The 19,548-nt window shown below is 39.9% G+C and overlaps 1 protein-coding gene across 9 annotated transcripts in view; it reads right to left on the bottom strand.

Moving 5' to 3' along the window:
- RAPGEF6 (Rap guanine nucleotide exchange factor 6) overlaps positions 1–19,548 on the bottom strand; it is a 212,793-nt gene that overhangs the window by 10,571 nt on the left and 182,674 nt on the right. For 7 of the 9 annotated variants that reach the window (XM_060637865.3, XM_060637864.3, XM_060637866.3 and 4 more), the window contains 3 exons: positions 18,929–19,431; positions 16,336–16,650; positions 3,693–15,628 (listed from right to left, as the gene is read on the bottom strand). In XM_060637865.3, the coding sequence (XP_060493848.1) occupies positions 15,603–15,628; positions 16,336–16,650; positions 18,929–19,431 (844 nt within the window). In that variant the 3' untranslated portion in view covers positions 3,693–15,602. Of the gene's footprint in view, positions 1–1,349; positions 15,629–16,335; positions 16,651–18,928; positions 19,432–19,548 lie in introns of those variants that run through there. The other 2 variants (XM_078451204.2, XM_060637870.3) reach the window with 2 other exon arrangements.

Raw genomic sequence — 19,548 nt, 5'->3', positions numbered from 1 at the left:
TCACACCCATTAGGATAGCTACAATTAAAAAAAAACAAAAACAAAAACAAAAAAAACCCCAGAAAATAACAAGTGTCAGTAAAGATGTGTAGGAATTGGGACCGTGTACCATTGCTGGTGGGAATGTAAAACAGTACAGTTGCCATGGGAGAACAGTACAGAGTTTTCTCAAAAATGAAAAATGCTGCTACCCTATGATCCAGCAATCCATTCCTGGGGGTATATGCCAAAGAAGTGAAAGCACAGTCCCAGAGGTACCTGCACACCTATGCTCACAGCAGCGTTATCCACAATAGCCAAGAGTTAGAAGCAACCCAAGTGACCAGCAAGAGCTGAATGGAAAAATAAAATATGTGCACATCTGTGTGTGCACACACACAGAGGAATACTCTTCAGCCTTGACGAGAAAGGACATTCTGCCACCGTACAACATGGATGAATGAACCTTGCAGACACCACACTAGGTGACACACACCAAGCACAAAAAGACAAACATTGTGTTTTTATATAAGTTAATAGAAGTTTATAAAATATGTTATCTAAGGTAGTCAGATTCAAATAAACAGAAAGCCAAAGAACAGGTCAGGTGAACTGACTCACAGACAACCGCAGAGTGCACAAATGAAGAGACGGGAAACAAAGTGGGCTATTCAGAGCATGATCAAGTGCATAGGGAGAAACGCCTCAGAGCAGATGTGGACCTCCAGCTGAGAAATGCCGATGAGCGACTTAATCACTGGACACCCTCCTCTCTATTCCTGCTGAATGCATCCTGGGGATGAACTTGAATACAGTCATCCTCCGCCTACCCCTGCACGCCAGGAGAAATGCCTTTAGGACTGAGATCTCATTAAAAGGCACATGGGCACGTGCCTTTTGCCAGCACCAGAGACCCCGAAAGAGGCCATGTCAGAAGCTCAGGCTGTTGAGCAACTGCCCAATACCTCAGGACTAAGCTGTGTTCTTTCCTCAGGTAGCACGAGTTCTGTACAGACTGTCAAACCATTACAAGGTCTCCGCTCGACTCACTGGACAGATAGTATATAGTGCTCCCACAGAGCGTCCTCACTGGGCCAGTGTGGAGCAGGGGCCTTGGGGGAAACAAATCATGGAAGGCTATGAAAAACCACTTGATGCTTTCAAATGAAGCCTCAGACATCACGCACAGGGTCAGACAATCTCATCAGAGCATCCCACATGAAGAACACCACATGCCAAACCGTGACGTGGCCGAGGGGCTTTCCTGGCGTGATGGGCAGAGAGTAAGGGGAAACCCAGTGCAGCCCAGCCAGTTATGCCAGGAAATCAGTGAGTGGCGAGCACAACGTGTTCCCTTGAATTAAACAAACCTCTCAATGATCTTCTTGACCTGATTTTCAGAAAACAGTCTGTTCTTTGCCTTCCATGACATTGGCACCCTCCTTTCTCTGCCCAGTAGCTTGTGAAGTCACTGGAGGTTTCTTTCTCTTTTGTCGCCAGCCACTTGCAGCTCTCAAATCTGAACAGAAAACCAGAGAACCAGCAGGTGTTTCAATCTAGTTCAAGGCTGTTCATGAGCAAGTTCGTCAGACCCTCTATTTCCTAAAAACAAGGATTTCGGGACTGATAAAAGAAAATCACCAGCATACGCTCCTATTGAAAGAGATAGTACAAAATTAATTAAGAGCGCTGCTTTCTTTCCAACCTTAAGAAATAAATGCAGAAGATAAATTTCCAGTACAGGTTCAATGATTGGTTTATTCATTAGACTTTTATTAGTTCCAGATTGCCAAAAGCCCTTTACAGACCTGGCCTAACAGGGGAGGGAAAGCAAAGCTCAGTGGACATGCTAGGCTGTGGGGCTATTTGAGGGTTGGGCCACTGCATGGAGGGGATGAAGACGTGCTTAGTAAAGGCCAGCCTTGTGCTAGGCATGCGTGGGCTGTGCTCATTCTCACAACCATCCTATTAGGGAACTTTTACCCCCTATTGCACCGATGGAACCGATGGTTGGAGAGGGTACGTAACTTGCTCAAGGTCAAACAGCTAATTATTGGGTGTAGTAGTCTTGTAGTTGAGAAAGAGTGTCATGGGAGCTCACAGGAATTGACCTCCACCTATATGCTAAGGAATGTAGGAAGGCCTCACACAGGCCCACCTGCAGTCATGCACACAATACGTGTGTGTGTGTGCACACGGGGGGAGGGGGGAGGTTACTGTCACTTGAAATCCCACCAGAACACCATGCCTTGGAGATGGAATGGTTGCCTTAAAAAAGGGATTTGGGGAGATGTTCTAAAACGAGGGAAGGCAGGGAAGCAAGGAAGGAGAAGGCAGAACTGGGGTTAAGTCCACATAGGTCGGCTGCCTGCCAGTCATGATCTCTAAGAGAACAGGCTTTCACAGCAAAGACAGTAGCCCCTCTGCTACACTTCTAACTCTCCTTCCCTGTCACCTGAGTGGAGGTGGGGGGGCACCTGACTCTGAAGCCTCGAACCCATGCTCATCAGGAGCCCCGATGCAGTAACATACCAGGCCCCAGTAGTCTTTAAACCAGAAGGTGGAGACATGACAAGGCTCAGGAGTAACTAGTGTAAAACATTTTTAATTGGAAGATAAAAAATAGTGAAAAGAAACCCAGAACACCAATGACTTAGTGGTAGAACCCACCCTAAGATCCAGGCTGCAGTGGATTTGCTGGCTTTGGGGCCATCAGAAGCCAGAACGGAGGCCTGATGTGTTGCTCTAAGCAGGCCACAAAGGATTCCAGAACTCTCGCCATCCTGAGCATCTTGATCGTTGGCCGATCTCTAGACCTCAACCCAATACCTGTCCCTTCCACGTGCCTCCTGGAACAGAAAGAGCTCTTTGGCTATCTCGTCTATTATTTTGCCTCTCAAAGGAAGTCACGAGTTCAATTAAGATTTAAAGTCTGACCTTGGCAATGACAAAAAAAATTGCTACTTTTAAAGCTTCTTTCTTTGCTCCTTAGTATGACAAAGCCCTAGAGGGTTTTAGCGAAATGAAGTGCTTGACTTAAGACCCAAGTTCAAGTTTCCCGGTGAATTTTTGCCCTAGGTGCAATATCAGTGCTGACTAGCTACTTGATATTTGGTGCCCTAGGGGATTTTATGGATGAGATGCAGGGGAGTGATCATTTGGAGTTTGGGTTTTTTAGGTGTGTGCAGTTGCCCTAAACATGCTTCTGGTCTCAAAGGACTTGAAACCCATCACTGCCTACTGATTCCCTCAGCCTACCACAAATACTTTTGTTCATTTTTCTTGGGTTGGATTTTTTTTTTTGGCAATTAAAAAAAATTGTGGTAAAATACACAAACCTAACCATTTTGAAGTGTACATTTCAGGAGTGTTATATACATTTGCAATGTCATACAATCCATCTCCAGAAATTTTTCATCTTGCCAAATGGGAATTCTATACCCATTGAACCATAACTCAATTTTTCCCTCCTGCCTAGCCCCTGGCAATTGCTATTCTACTTTCTGTGCCTGTGAATTTGACTCTATTAGGTACCCCACACAATCAAAATCATTCACGGTTTATCTTTTTGTTTGCTGGCATAATTCCCTTAGCATAATGTCTTTTCTTAAAGTTCATTCATGTTATAGCAGCTGTCTGAATTTCCTTCCTTTTGAAAGCTGAATAATATTCCATTTTATGTTCACACCACAATTTATTTTTTGATGCCTCCATCGATGAACACTTGTGTTTCTTCCCCCTTTTGGCTATAGTGAATCATGCATGGGTGTGCAAATACCTCTCTGAGACTCTGTTCTCAATTCCTTGGGATATATAGCCAGAAATAGGATTGCTGGATCATATGGTACTATTAATTTTTCGGAGGAACCTCCAGGGCATAGGGTTCTAATTTTTCCACCTCTCCACCAACACTTGGGATTTTATTTTATTTTTTATAGTACCCATCTTAATGAGTGTGATTATGATTTCCATTTCCCTCATAATTAAGTGATGTTGAGCATCTTTTCATGTGCTTATTGACCATTTGTGTATCTTTTTTAGAGAAGTTTCTTTTAGGTCCTTTACACATTTTAAAATTATTTTTATTGTTGAACAAGGAATATTTAATAAATTTTAAAAAATCTTTTAAACTATTAGATATTTCTAATATATGTCTTTAAAAGTGTGAAAGTATTAAGAGGAGTGTCTTACCCAACATGACGTTATATTTGTTCAGTGATACCTTCAGAGAACCCCAGGGTACAGCCTGCCTCTACCTTAGAGCTCCTCTGTGCCTTGTCCGAGTTTTTAGGCTCCTTCCATCTCAGGGTGCCTTCATCACATTCTTAGTGCTAGGAGTATGGTTCTTTCTAGTTCTCCACTCACTTATTAAATTTCTGACTCCCAGTGTGTTTTAACTTAGAAACAGTGAAGTGCTGAGTCTCATCAACACGTTAAGAGTATAGTCTTAGTGCATTTTCTATTTGGAACCAATTTTAGTTTGGGGAGCATCTTGATTATATTTCCAAGAGGTGCTTTTGTCAGATAAGTGACCGCTACATAAAGGAGTGTTGGCCAGCCAAGTTTGGGTCAAGAAATGAAATTCTAGAAAAGGAGATGAAATGGAAGAATTAAGGTAGAAAACTACCCAAGTGTGATGAGGGTTAAGAGGCAGGCAGGCAGGCAGGCAGGCAGGCAGAGTGGCAGCACAGGCACGTGCGAGGTGGCCGGGCACTGACAAAGGATTATACATGTGTGAACTCACTTCATCTGCAGAGCAACAATAAATACCAGACAGGTTATTGCTGGTAACCTGTTTGTGGATAAGAGAACTAACTAAGGCAGAGAGAATATACAGCGAATAAGTAATAATATTGGTTATCTGTTGCTGTAAATTATCACGAACTTAGCAGCTCAAAATAGCACAATTTCAGTGGGTCAGGAGTTTGGGCTGACGTTGGCTGGGTCATCTGCTCAGGGTCTCCCACGGCTGTAATCAAGCTGCTAGCTGTGCTGTGCTCAAATCTGGAGGCTGACCTAGGGAAAAAGCCACTTCCTAGCTGGTCCAGATTTGGGGAGAATTCATTCCCTGGAGAACTGAGGGTTCCACCTTCTTCCTGACTGTTGGCTGAATACATAGCAGGAACTCCATGTTCCCTGCAGTGTTATTCACAACTGCCAAGATTTGAAAACAATCTGTTGATGAATGGGGAAGCAAAATGTGGTATGTGCAAAAGAATATTATTCAGCCTTTAAAAAGAAAAAAAAAACCATCTAGCCTTTTGTGGGAAACATGGATGAACCTGGAGGACATTATGCTAAGTGAAATAAGCCAGGCACAGAAGAACAAAGAATGCATGATCTCACTTACGTGTGGAATATGGGGGGTGCCAGGAGTTGAGGGGTGTGGGAACGGGAAGATGTTGGTCAAAAGGTACGAAGATTTATTTATGCAGGATGAGTAAGTTCTGGAGTGCTACTATATGGCACAGGGACTAGAGTCAATACTGTACTGCATAGATGAAATTTGCTATGGGAGGTGATTTTAAGTGTTCTCAACACACACAGATTCTAAGTATGTGAAGTAATGAATACGGTAATTAGCTTAACTGTGGTAACCATTTCACAACATACACATACATTAGACCATCATGTTGTACAGTTGTATGCTGCCATCCACTGAATGCTTATGCCCCCACCCCCATTCACATGCTGAAATCCTAATCGCTAAAGGTGAGGGTATTAGGAAGTGAGGCCTGTAGCAAGTGATTAGGTCAAGTGGGTGAAACCCTCATGATTGGGATTAGTACCCTTATAATAGAAGCCCCTTCTCTGTGAAGACAAAGCAAGAAGGCACCATCCATGAACCCGGAGAGCGGCCCTCAAAGAACAGTGAGCCTGCTGGCACCTTGATCTTGGACTTCCCAGCTTTCAGAACTGTTTTGTTATAGTAGCCCAGACTAACTAAGACATATACCTCAAATATACACAATTTTTATCTGTCAAGCATACCTCAGTAAAGCAGGGGGGGTGGGGAGCCCTAAATCACATCACTTAAAAAATGCATCTTATATGAAAAATATTAAAGACCTTAAACCAAAACAATAAAACAGTGAGAGTCAAGAGAAAATCTAAATAAATGCAGAAATATACTGGCTTCACAGATCAGAAGACTAAATTTTATGAATATGTTAATTTCCTTCAAATTGTTACACTATTTCAAAATAAAACCCTCCTCAAAATTGCAGTTGTGTGTGTGTAAGTTGATAAGCTGGCCATTAGATTTATTTGGAAATGCAAATGATACAGAACAGCTAATATTCTGGAAAAACAACAGGGTCAGCAAACTTTCACTACCAGGTATCAGTATATAGTTTACTGCTAGAGCAATGAAGACAATGTGGTATTAGGGAAGAATACGCTGATAAAACAGAATACAGACCCCTGAGTAACTCAAACATATAGACAGCTGGCTCATAACACTGTAATCAATGCAACAAAGGATTTATCTTTTCAACAAACAGTATAGGAACAATCCATAGGGGAGAGAATGGAACCTGACCTCTACCTTACATTGGGCACAAATTCTATTCCAGATAAACTGTAGATCCAAATTTAAAAGGTAAGACACTGAAGTATTTGAAAAATATTGGCACAAATATGTTAATGAATTTGGAGCAGAGAAAGACTTCTTAGATCACACCAGAAAAAGCATTAACCATAAAGGAAAAGAGTAATGCAGTTTCTCCAGTTTAAAATTAAGAACTTTTCTTTTTCATTATGACAGAGCATGCCATAGAGCGGGAAAAGTTATTAGTCATGGATGTAACTGATAAAGGAGTCATATCCAAAATACATAAAAACATCTACAAGTAGATAAAAATGAAAGACTAAAATATGTACTTCATAAAAGTGAAAATCAAATGGCCTACAAATTATGAAAAGGAGCTCAATTCCCTATAACCAGGGAAACAAAAACTAAAACCATAATAAAATACCGTTACATATCTACCAAAATGGCCAACATTAAAAACGCGAAAAATACCAAGTGGTCTGAACAGACAGCTGCCAGGAGTCTATGGACTAGGCAGTGGTTCAGTGTAGACTGCTAGTAATCTGACTTGTTCTTATGTGTTACCTGATTTTCCTTCCTGCTCAGAATTGGGTCATCAGAGTTGGGTCATATGTGGAAATCTGGAAGATTTCCCTTAGGTGCCCTGGAAAACACCAAATCCTATGTACAAATGTACAAATAATATGTTAGGAAATCACTGCATCCACACTGTCCAGAGTTTTTCCAAAGAGAATGTCTAAAATTCTCTTTTCTAGTTGGAAATGTTTCAGTTTCATCACTCCTGTGAAGGAGAGCTCAAAATATTTCACTGTGGACTGCAGGCATACCGGGAAAGACGGCTAAGAAATTACCTCGCTCTTACATTTCTGAAGACAAAGACTGCGAGAAACACGCTTTAGTGTGGCGCCATCTGGTGGCTCCCAATGTATTTTACCACAACTTCCCCTTTCAGGCCACATTTTTACAAAGTATAAAAGGTTCCGGCCCCTGATCAGCTGCTGCTACAGTCAAAATAGAGCAGAGCAGAGCTAAAGTTCCACACGAACTCCAAACCGATGTAGTTTTTCAAAATGGGATTAAGCAACTTTCCATGTTTAATGGAAATTTTCCCCTCTAATTTAGTTTAAGTCTTGCCCTGTTTTCTATTGAGGGTTTTTCTTTTGATATACAGATGTACTTCATATATTCTGGATACCCGTCCCTTGAAGGGGTATATGAATGAAAGTACATTGTCCAACTCTATACGGCCTTTTGTGTTTTTATCTTTTTTTAAAATAATTTTTTAACGTTTATTCATTTTTGAGAGGCAGAGAGAGAGCATGAACAGGAGCAGGGAAGGGGCAGGGAAGGGGCAGAGAGAGGGAGACACAGAATCTGAAACAGGCTCCAGGCTCTGAGCTGTCAGCACAGAGCCCGACGCGGGGCTCGAACTCACAGAACAGAGTGAGATCATGACCTGAGCTGAAGTCGGACGCTCAACCGACTGAGCCACCCAGGTGCCCCCCTTTTGTGTTTTTAAATGGTATCTTAAGATAAACCTGTCTTTAAGACAAATAATCAATCATTTCCTTTAGAGTTGTCTTAGGAGGACCTTATTTAAGAAATCCTTCCTATTGCTGACATTTTGTTAAGACAAGCATTGTTTCTTCTGTAAGCATTGGTGCAATTTTTTGATAAAGTCATCCAGGGCTTGAGTTTTCTTTGTGGAAAGGCTTTTAAAATGACAGATTCAACTCCTTTAACAGCCACAGGATTACTAAATTTTCCTTGTTACAGATTTGTTGTTTTTTTCTGTGAATTGATTTCATCTACATTTTGGTTACTTTAAACGTCTCGTCTTTAATGACGTTAATCATAATGATTCCTCTTCATTCCTAATAACAATTTTGCCATTTTTCTCTTTTCTTGGTCATTCCCCCTAAGAGATTAGCAATTTTATTAGTCTAAAATTTTTAAAGAATTTAGTGCTTTGTTAATCTTCTGTTGGTCATGTTATATATTTCATTAATTTGTTATTATTTCCTTCCATTTATTTGAATTTAATTTGCTGTTATTATTCTGGTTTCTTGAGAAGGATGTTTCATTCATTTTTAGCCTACCTTTCTTACATATACATTTTAAGGCTTTAATCTCAACCAAAAGGTTTGATATTCATATTTCCATTTTAATTAAAATTTTTTTCCTACTTTCCACCAGGTTATTGGGGGATACATTTCTTAACTTCTAATTTTTAGTTTGTGTTACTAGTTTAATTTTGTACAGAGAGCCTTTTCTACAGGAGTCCAACTTTTCCCAATTTTTTACTTACTTTATGGCTTAACAAAGAGTCAACTTTGATCAGTGCTCCGTGTTCACCTGGAAAGAACATAGGCTTTGCTGTTGCTGATTAACTGTTCTATATAGTCCATTAGATTAAGTTTGTTAATTGTGTTGTTCCTACCCTCTGTATCCTAAATGCTTTTTTTTTAGGGGGGGGGGGGGGCAGGGTGTGTGTGCTTGCTTGTTACTGTTATTTACTGACAGTTATATTCAATTTTTCTATATGGACTTCCACTTCCAGTCAAGATGGAGTAAGTACCACTTTACCCTCATGCCTCAAGTAACTAACACGCTAGAGAAAACATGTAAAACAATGCCACTTAAGACACTGGACATCGGGCAGTGAAGAACAGTAATCCTCGAGAGCACAAAAACAAGAGCTGAGCCTTACCTCTGCCCCAGTTTACTACCTGAAGAAAACTTCCAGGGTGTAATGTAAGGGAGGAGAAACTGAGGCGGAGCTCATCAGTGTTCCAGAGCTGACGAGACAGGTGAGAGTCCGGGAAGATGCAAGTAGCTAGAGTTCAATCTTCCATAAGCTTCAAAAAACAGACAAAGAATAACTTCCAGCTCTTTCCAGGAATCCAGTTTAACCTTAATACCAAAACCTAACAAGGGTATTATAAGACAGGGATGTTAGAGACCATCTCTCTCTCGAACATAGATGTAATATTCTAAGTAAAATACTGCAAAATCAATCAAGAAATACAAGATATATCTATATATCTTGTTTATATATCTATAAAAAGAAGATATCATAACCAAGTGGGGTTTGTTCTAGCAAAGCCAATGGTGGAGTGGGGGAGGTGTGGAAGAGGGAGGGGTTACACTAGGAAATCTATGAACTAAGCAACCACACTAAGAGATACAAGAAAAATAATTCGATCATCTCAACAGATTCCAGAAAAGTCATGTGCCAAAATTCAGTACACCACAAACCCACTTACCAAGTTATAAATAAAAGGAAACACCCTAAATTCACCCTAAAGAATACTTATTAAAACCCCAGAGCAGTCATTCCAATCAATAGCGAATCACAAAATTTACCCTTGAGATCAGGAGCAAAGAAAGGAATTTCACCCTGACCACTTCAACACTGTACCAGCACCGTGACCAGTGCAATTAGGTGAGAAATGAAAGGCAAAATGACTGGAAATAAATAAAAGCCATTATGAGCACATGATAGGGAGTATCTAGAAAAATCCAAAAGAAACACAAACTTAGAATAAATGAATTAAGATTGCTAGATACAGGTCATTATAAAACTACTGTAGTTCAATATTCTAGCAAAAAAATTTAAAAAAAAGATCTTAAAAAAACATTTAACAAAAGAGAATATCCAAAAGGCCGATAAATATTTGAAAAGATGCTTAGCATTGTTAATCATTGTGAAAATTAAAACCACAGTAAGATACCAGTACACACTATCACAATGTCTGAAATGAGAAAAATGAGAAATATTAAGTTTGGCAAGGATGATAGGAATGTCCCTTGTGTAAACAGTTGCAAAAACAACAGACTGATAAGGTGGCTATAGAGAGTGCTTCTGGGGTGGCCAGTACCCCTGGTCTTTGTTCATCAGGTGCTTCTGGAGGATGGCAGAGAGGTTGCAGATTCTGGGTCCCCAATATCAGACAAATAAAGTAGTGTGTATTAGTTTCCTAATACACTTTGTAACTGGACCCAAAGTAACAAAGGACCAAAAATTGGGTGTCTTAAAACAGGCCAGAAGTCCAAAGCAAGGTGTCCTCCAGAGGCGTTAAGGAACAATCTCCTCTCTTCTAGTTCCTGGAAGCTGTTGGCATCCTTCCACTCCTGGCCACATCTGCTGTCTTCACACTGCCTTCTCCACTAGGTCTATTTTTATCTTCTTAGTTTGTCTCTCTCTTACAAAGACACTTGTGTTGGCCTATAGGACTCATCCAGATAATCCAAAGTAATCTCATCTCAGAATGCTTAATTATATCTACAAAGAGCCTGTTCTTAAATGCAGTTAACATCTACAAGTTCTAGAAATTAGGGCTTGATATTTTTGGGTGGCCATTACTCAACCTATTACACCCATGTTTAGTATTTTCTAAGTACAGGAATGAACTAGTGATACTGCACAAATGGTTAGGGGAAGGATCAGCCTGGGGAAACCTGGCGTGTATGCTGGGAGGACGAAGAAGCCCTATCTTTCACAGAAATAGTATTCTTTGGGTACAGACGAAAGATTGGGAAAATTTTAGAAAGGAATGCTAAAACATAATTTCCTCCTTCTCTGCCAAGGTCCTAGGATCTGATCCCGTAAAAGAAGCTGCTGCGTTTATTGCCACTAGAGGAGTGGGCAATAGGCATGCTGTGCTGGGCCAAGCCAGCTGCCAACTCAACATGCATTCTTTCCTCCTTCATTGAAAGGAATCCCACTTGTATTTGGAACCATGGATTGCTCAACTAAAAAGTTCACGTCCCAGGGTGCCTGGCTGGCTCAGTCGGTTGAGTGTCCAACTCTTGATCTCGACTCAGGTCGTGCTCTCACAGTGGCTGGTGGGATCGAATCCTGTGTCAGGCTCCAAGCTGATAGCACAGAGCCTGCTTGGGATTCTCTCTCTCCTTCTCTCCCCCATCTCCACCCCCCAGCCCCACCACCTCTCTCTCAAAAAAAAAAATATACTTAAAAAAAAAAAGTTCACTTCCCAAGTTTCCTTGCAGCCACCGATCATGTGACACATTTCTGCCTAGTGAGATAAAAGCAGAAATACCAAGTGGAGCTTCTGGAAAAGCTGCTATTTTGCTAATAAAATTTGCACCTTTTCCCTTAAGCCCTTCCTACAAAACAGAGGTGATGTCAAGAGGTATCAATGTCCTGACAAGGGCCCTGAGTCCTTGACAGCATTGTGCAGTCACTTGATTAGCCCTGGACAGTCTGCCCACAGACTTTCCTGTCGTAAGAGAAAAACAAGCCCTAATGGGAGTAACCATTATTGCTTGATATGTAATCAAACACACTTTGTAAGAACCAAACAACAGGTGGGCATTTTATAAGACACTACAAAGTCAACAATAATTGGATCATTCCAGTATCTGGAGATGTGATACCAATGCCGGTCCCAGACTGGCCCTCTTGAGTTATCTGTGTCCATTCATTTGTAATAACGTGCAGAGAAGGTTAATGTAGATTCTTTATTGATTCCACCAATGTATTAGTAGATATGATAATAATAAACAGTACTTTTACATTCTCTTAACCAAAAATATAACAAATATTTACACTCAGTAAAAATACAAAAAGCATACAGAGGCACTGTCTTTCTAAAAGACATAAGTTTAAGAGGTATCAAAAAATAGGAGACAAACATTGCTCATTACAGGATACTTTACAATCACTGAATTGTGCAGTATAATTGCATTCGATTATTACAACTGTGCAGTTTTGTTTTGTCTTTTTCTGATAAGCTCACATGTTTCTATTTCAAAAGGTCAAGTACAACTGCATTCTGTGTATCAAAAATAAAGAAGCCTTAAAAAAGCACAACAAAAGCTGAAGATGAACTGGAGTTCAAGTTTAAATTTGAAAATGTACTGTGACACTTTTTTGAAGATTTATCCCTTTTTTCTAGCCTTTAAGGTACTGCTAACGGGATACATCTACTTTAATATCACATTTTTTAGAAACTTAAAATGTATCAGAATAACAATAATTGTTTTAAATACACAAAGAAACTCTTTCTCTCCTTCTTTTTATAGAGAAGAGAACACTTTATAAAAATTAGGTTTGTTCTTGGGAATCCTCATGATTACTGCCTCATTTCCCGGCCTGGGAGATTCTCAAGGAGGTTATACAGATGACGACAGTGTGACTTATCACCCTCATGAAAAAACAGTTAAGTCTTTTTCTCCCTAAAGATCAGATTCATAGTAATCATTTGGAGGAAATAAGAATCTATGACTTAAGATAAACTTTTATGGAAGTATATACTGGATTTATTCATTGTTCAAATCTTTCATTATGAAGAAACTGTTTTGTTGAAACTTATTTGGTAGAAACTTTGCACTGAGGGTTTACTACTTCATTAAGTCCCGACAGATTTAGAGTTGAGGTGGGATGAGGGCACTAGTCTCATTAAAATTTTAAAATAAAAACAAAAACAAATGGGGATTGAGAACTGGAGGAAATACAGGTTAAGGCTTCTCTTGTTCTAGTCATGTAACAAACTAAGAGAAGGCAGAAGTGTTCCCTAAATTAAAATGTAAAAATCCAAACTCCACGAGTTCTTAGGAGATACACACATACCACATACAAAGCATTTGGCTTTAGTTCCTGATCACTGTGATTGGCTGACTCAAACACTCACAGCTGGAGCCAGACAGACAAAGTCAGCTACAAGGTGCAGTCCCAAAGCACAGCCTCTGACTCTCTGTGCAAGATATTACTGACACCATTAAGGACAAAGACAGGTAAGGCTCCCATATGATTTCAAACACCTGCAAATAAACAGATATTTTACAAACAGCACATTTTTTTTCTGGGGAAATGGATATAAAATAGAATAAATACTCAAACTTGACAAAAAAAAATGACTAACAAAAGTATCTTTCATTTTCTTTGTTTGGCTCTGGACATGAAAACAATACTGCGTAAATCAGTGAAGGAACATTTTTTGTGATCAAAGGACCAGTATTTATAGGTTAAATCACTACAGTGTGACTTTTAAACCAGGATTTTTGATCCAGGCCATTTTCCATTTCAATAGACCAAGAAAGCTAGAGAGCCAATTAGCCTCATTCTGACATACCTGGTGGGGTGGGGTGGTGGGCAGGTTTTTAAGGCTTTAAGTTTCAGATTGACATTTTTTTGTTTTGTTTTTTTGTTTTTGGCCCAAAGGAAGTTTTCAGATAGGCTATTTTTCCTAAAATGAAGAGACAATCATTTTGGCAGAAAAGACAGACCACTGCCACTTACCATTTGGAAATGATTCATGATTTTAAAACGAAGGGGACTGGGGTGGGAGAGGCGCCTAACTGGCTCAGTCAGTAGAGCATGTGACTCTTAACCTCAGGGTCAACAGTTCAAATTCCACATAGGGCATGAAGCCTACTTAACAACAACAACAACAACAACAACAACAACAACAACAACAACAAAAACCAGGGGTTGGGGTGGGGGGGTGCAGGGAAGGAGAGAGAGAAGAAACAGCTAGGAAAAAAAGAGGAAACACAGTCTTGAAAAGGAAATCACAAACCAGCTAAATCCTATAAATTCACATATAGACAACTAGTACTCAGAAGTAAACCCATTTTGGCTCCAAGTTGATCTGGGTAGTGCACATGAATGGCTTTGGCTTTTTTTTTTTTTTTTTTTTTTTCTTTTTTTGGTAGTCATAGAAGTTAATTAAGCTCTCACCTGCATTTACATTTTTAAAACATGATTAAATTTAAACTTAAGATATAGAAAACACCGTATTTAATTTGTAAAAATGTGTAAGGTCTAGGTCGCCCAGTAAACAGTCACGGAAATTTTAACTAAACAGTTAAGGAGCGCCATGCCCAACAGACTGTTAAAACATAGATCTCTTTCCTCTCAAGGGCTTAAACTGAGAGCCAAGAGAGAATCATTCCCATAATTCTAGCTCCTCTGTCCCCCCTAAAATTTTCAACCAATTAATACCTTGGTACACTAATGAGCTGTGCTGCAGGCAGCTGGGGGCCGCAAGGTTTATGAACACAGCCTCATGCTGTGAGATTGAGTGGAGGGGATGTTGCAGAACATTACATAAAGCTTAATTCATCTCCATGATTACACACCAATGATTGCACTTCCTTCTTAAAAAAAGAACTCCATTATTTGAGCATTTAAAAATTTTTGTTTTGGGTTTCTGTAGAACTCTCTAGAACCCATTCCCTACTTACTGGATTTATACTTTTAGGTAGATGCAGCACGACATTCACTTCAAAAAGGGTTGGTATACATGTTTAAGGAAAACTTCATTCTTTAGAGATGAGGGTGGCTACCGACCTAATTATAGCCTCCCTTTCCCAAAGGACTGATAAGAAACCCTGTGGCAGCTTCATTTGGCCTTCCAAATCAGCAGATGGCAGTATCTTCCCTCCTAACACCTCAACCAAATACGGCTTCCTTCCCCACTCAAACGGAGACCCTACATTGCACTGGTGCAACAGATCAAGTTCATCTCTGTATACATTAAGCATATCATCCTGTAAAGATGACTTCAGTTTGTTCAGACCAGAGACAGTTTTATGGCCTAAAACATAAACATCCACTAATGGTAGCTCCCCAATACAAAGAAAACCACAAAACTTGAAATAATAAGTTACTTTTCAAATACACAAGAGTATCCTTGGTATTGGCAGACATTTTCAATTTGTCCATTAACCCAAGCTATGGCTTGGAAATACTATCACTACTCTCTTAAAAATAACTTCTTCAAGAAAAATCTGATGTACACAGGGAGGACTCTGAGTTTGAATCTGTTCTAGTAACTGTGGTCCCAAGGCAGGTCTGGTGTGTGAAGTGAAGACTGGTTTCCAGGCACAATATCCATAGCTGAAGAAACTATGCATCTACAAGGATTAAATAAAAGGAAGCATAACTCAGGGCTATTTCATTGCTCAGGGTACGGGGAATGAAACCTCTGGATTAGCAGCAGCAGCAAGCTTTTTGTTGGCAATGGCCTGCGGAATCATGACGTGGTTCTACCCACTCCTTCCCCGACGACTTTCAGTAAACTTCAAATGGGTGCTCCAAAGTCTAGACTGCTGAGACCTGTTCATTTTCTGCAAACAGTAAAAACAGAGGAAAGTGGTAGATGAGGCATATTAATGAAAATCAACTTACAATGTAGTTACCTGTTTAGACAATTAGTCAATTTCAACAAGAAATCCTCTCAAATATCCCATCAGGGCCCTTATTTTATTATAATGACATTTATGAGTGTTGATCACACTTGAAGGCTGAAAAACTACAATTTCCTAACTGCTTTTTCATCACTTCATTACTCTACTGTTTAAAAGGATACAATTTCACTTATTTTTAATAAAGCGAACCATTTTTGAAATATCGCCCCAGCTGCAGTCAGTCAAGAGTTTTGCTCATAAGAGAAACGACATCAACGGCATGAATTCAGGCAACTCAGCACTTTGATATTTGCACTTTGAAGTTTTCATGCTTTTATGGGAGACACAACTCCACTAATGTCAAGTGCCTCCTCTTGAAATTATCCTCTGAGACTGAGCTGCTATTTGTCAAATATGAGAATACCCTATTTGAGCCAGAAGAAAGGTACAGGGAGCAAAGAAACATGCAGCTTGATCTCTCCATTAAAAAAAAAATACACCCCTGTATTTAGGGATTTCTTTTTTTACCAGAGATTTGTAAGGCATTTTACATGTAACCTTAATGATTATGTAAAATAACATAGTAAAGACCAATTAATGTATTCAGCAATTCATTTAAGACCCATTAAGGTAGTTTGTCAACATACCATCTGTTTCGCTATCTGCGTCAGTCACATCTGCTAGTTTAGGATGGGATGGTTGCAAAATATGCCTCTGAGGCTGAGTTACAATCTTCGATGGAACACAGGCCACGGGGCTGCTACCGAGAGAAGCTGGTGGAAGTCTAGAGAGGCTGTTATGCATCATCTTTGACCTCTGCACTGCCACACTATAATCTGGAGGTCTTAGGTGTAGGTGGGGTCCTTCCTTTAGGTCCGCTAAAGAAATGCCCATGTATCCTGGAGGAGTGGGAGGTGGCTCCCTATACCTATCCTCCTTCTTGGGTGAGGTGACACAGTACACTGGCATGAAAAATAAGCAATGGAAATGTTAATGAAAAATGTAAGAAATGAAAAAAAAATACTGAAACTTATTACACTGACAAAACAGAAACCAAAACCAGACTAAATATATTTGAATACAATGACAGATTATAAAAACATACTATTTTAAACCTTAGTATTAAACCTGTTTTTTCAAACACATAAATCACATGAGGTCTTATAAACATAAATAAACAGAGTGACAGAGAACTGAAAACAATGATGCCATGACAGGCCCCCCTCTGCAGGGGGGCCCTTGCACCACAGAGATGTCTGCCTGGCTCCTCGACAACTCCAGGTCTGAGGACGATGGAGTCAGAAGCATTGAAGAGTTTACCCTGAACATCTATGCTCTGCTGACTGAGAGGATTTTCAGAGGAAGGACGTCTGGGCCCTCTATTTCAGGTCTCTTCTACCCTGTCCCTGAGACACAAACCACTGTTTCATGGCCTCCCAGGTGGACTATCAGTCCTGGCATATGAACAACATTAACGTTCTGGGAAATAGAGGTCCTAATTCCTTCAAGAACCTTCCTTCCAACTTCTGATCTGTGACTAGTGAAAAAGAAAAAAACAGCTATCATTTTAGGCAATTCATCTTAAGTTTCTGTGGTTTTTAGTGGACATTAAAAATAACTGTGATTGGGGCGCCTGGGTGGCTCAGTCAGTTAAGCATCCAACTTCAGCTCAGGTCATGATCTCATGGTTGATGAGTTCAGGCCCTGCATGGGGCTCTATGCTGACAGTTCAGAGCCTGGAGCCTGCTTGAGATTCTGTGTCTCCCTCTCTCTCTCTCTCACTCTCTCTCTCTCTCTCCACCCCTCCCCCAGTCATGCTCTGCCTCTCTCCATCTCTCAAAAATGAATTGTTAAAACATTTTTGAAAAAATAACTGTGACTTTAGAAAAATTGTGACCTAAAATCCTTTTCCCTAAGTTTGCAAATGTTGGGAGTAAGGCAAAGTTTCAAAAAGCATCAGAAATGGGTTAAAGAAAAAAGGAAGTTCCATGAAATTAAGAGCGATTCGCAGGATCTAAGGGACAGGTGGCTCTGAATACCTTGATGACGTAAGTAACTTTTAAACAGAAGCATTACCTATATATAAGCAGAATAAATTAAAAAGGACCATTAATAATTCTAATATTAACTCTCCTTTTAGAGGATCAAGTTCTCCCATACTGAAATTTCTACAAATGTACCAGCAAAATCTGCATATAGTATCAAGGTCCTAAAGGATTTCCATTCCTAGCTGAGAGGATGTGGCAGGGACAGGGCAGAGCACAAGTTGTCAAGACCAGTAAGACAAGAATGAAGAATTTAAGGAATTTGCCCAGAGTCATCTGGAAATGAAATAAAAGATTCTTAAAAATCTAGTTGCCTAAAAGGACAAGAGATTAATTGTATATCCTTGCACACACATGCTTATATATCCATATAGTGGTTACCTAGAAAGATTTAATAAAAAATCCTTGGAAAAAAATGAATGAGCTAAAAATCCCAATCCATAATGCAATTTGACAAGTAAAAAAATGTACTACAAATGTGCTATAAAAATCAGCACATCTTTCACATTCTTAGAAATTTAAATTGACTTCAGGAATATGTTATAGAGTTGATTCATAATATAGTCATTCCATATAAATAGAAAAGCAGGGGCTACTATATCCTAATATTTACATAATTCAAGGAATAAATGAAAAAAATGTATTTGAGGGCAAAATACTAAAAGGATACATACACCAAGAGAGCTGCGTGTGGTCAGAATGGAGCCCACAACAGGAGTTGGGGCACCCACGCTGTGTGCTAGAAGGGTATGGTGAAAATTTGGACTCTCTAAACACAATTACCCTCACTTCTGTTATCTAAAAATAGTACCAAAGTTTCTACCATTTGTAGAAAGCATTTGTGGCCCAAACTATGAGGTGGAGAGAGAACAATCCCTTCATTACTACTGTGTAACAATAAAATCTTTCCTTAATGAAACCAAAGAGACCTGAAAAACAAAACATAACTGTCGCCTTAATTAAGCACCTTCATAACAGTCTTTTCATTTTAATAGGCTTGAGCACATGCCCCCAAACCCTTGAGAAAGCATAAACTTTCCGAAAATAACTTGTCTGGAGAGGGCAGGAAGAGAGGTCGGAGAGAGAGAGATGGAATATTTGCCAAGTGTAAAATTCTGGGCCAACATATCCCAATGAGATTTTTTGCCACTTAATCTCTCAATGCCACAGATATGACAAAGAACACACAACTTACCAATCAAGCCCTTTTCTGTACTTGAAGTAACAGTTTTATAAACTGGGTCAGTGCCATCCTTAGGGTCCAAGCCTTCAGAGGACTCAAGTGGGGTGCTCTCCAACACTCTCCTTTTAATTGTCCCATAGTTTGGTTCATATGTGTCAGACAGAGAACTGGAGGAGGCCCAACTCTGTCTCATCTGATTAGTCTCTAGGCTTCCTTTACATTGACCACAAGTTCGGGAGCAGCCTTTAGGACAGGAATAGGGCTCACAGTCAGGGGGTTCAACTTCAACAATGGGGCCATCCAAATGGGTCTGTCGGTAAGAGTTCAAAAAATCCCAGCCTTTTGGGTTTGGAAGGCTTTGGAAGTTGTCATGGGAGCTGCTTGAACAGGAAGTCCAGCTTCCACGACCACTATCGGCTGCTTCTAAAATGATATGTTCATGAGAAATCTCTTCATTACTCATAGAAGAAGACACAGCTAAACTCTTGACTAGAGATGGCTTTGACAGTGTCCACCTTTTTTAAAAAAAAAAAAGTTAAGGATACACAATTAAAAGTGATTTACTGGCTTCCTGGAAAAACCTCCTGTCCAATCCAAGTACTACTGCCTACAAGAGACTACAGAACATGTAT

The sequence above is a fragment of the Panthera onca genome, chromosome A1, assembly GCF_046562875.1.
Source record: "Panthera onca isolate mPanOnc1 chromosome A1, mPanOnc1 haplotype 2, whole genome shotgun sequence".
NCBI classification, from domain to species: Eukaryota; Metazoa; Chordata; class Mammalia; order Carnivora; family Felidae; genus Panthera; species Panthera onca.
The sequence above is the reverse complement of the archived record's forward strand: the minus strand, read 5'-3'. Positions and strand labels throughout refer to the sequence as shown.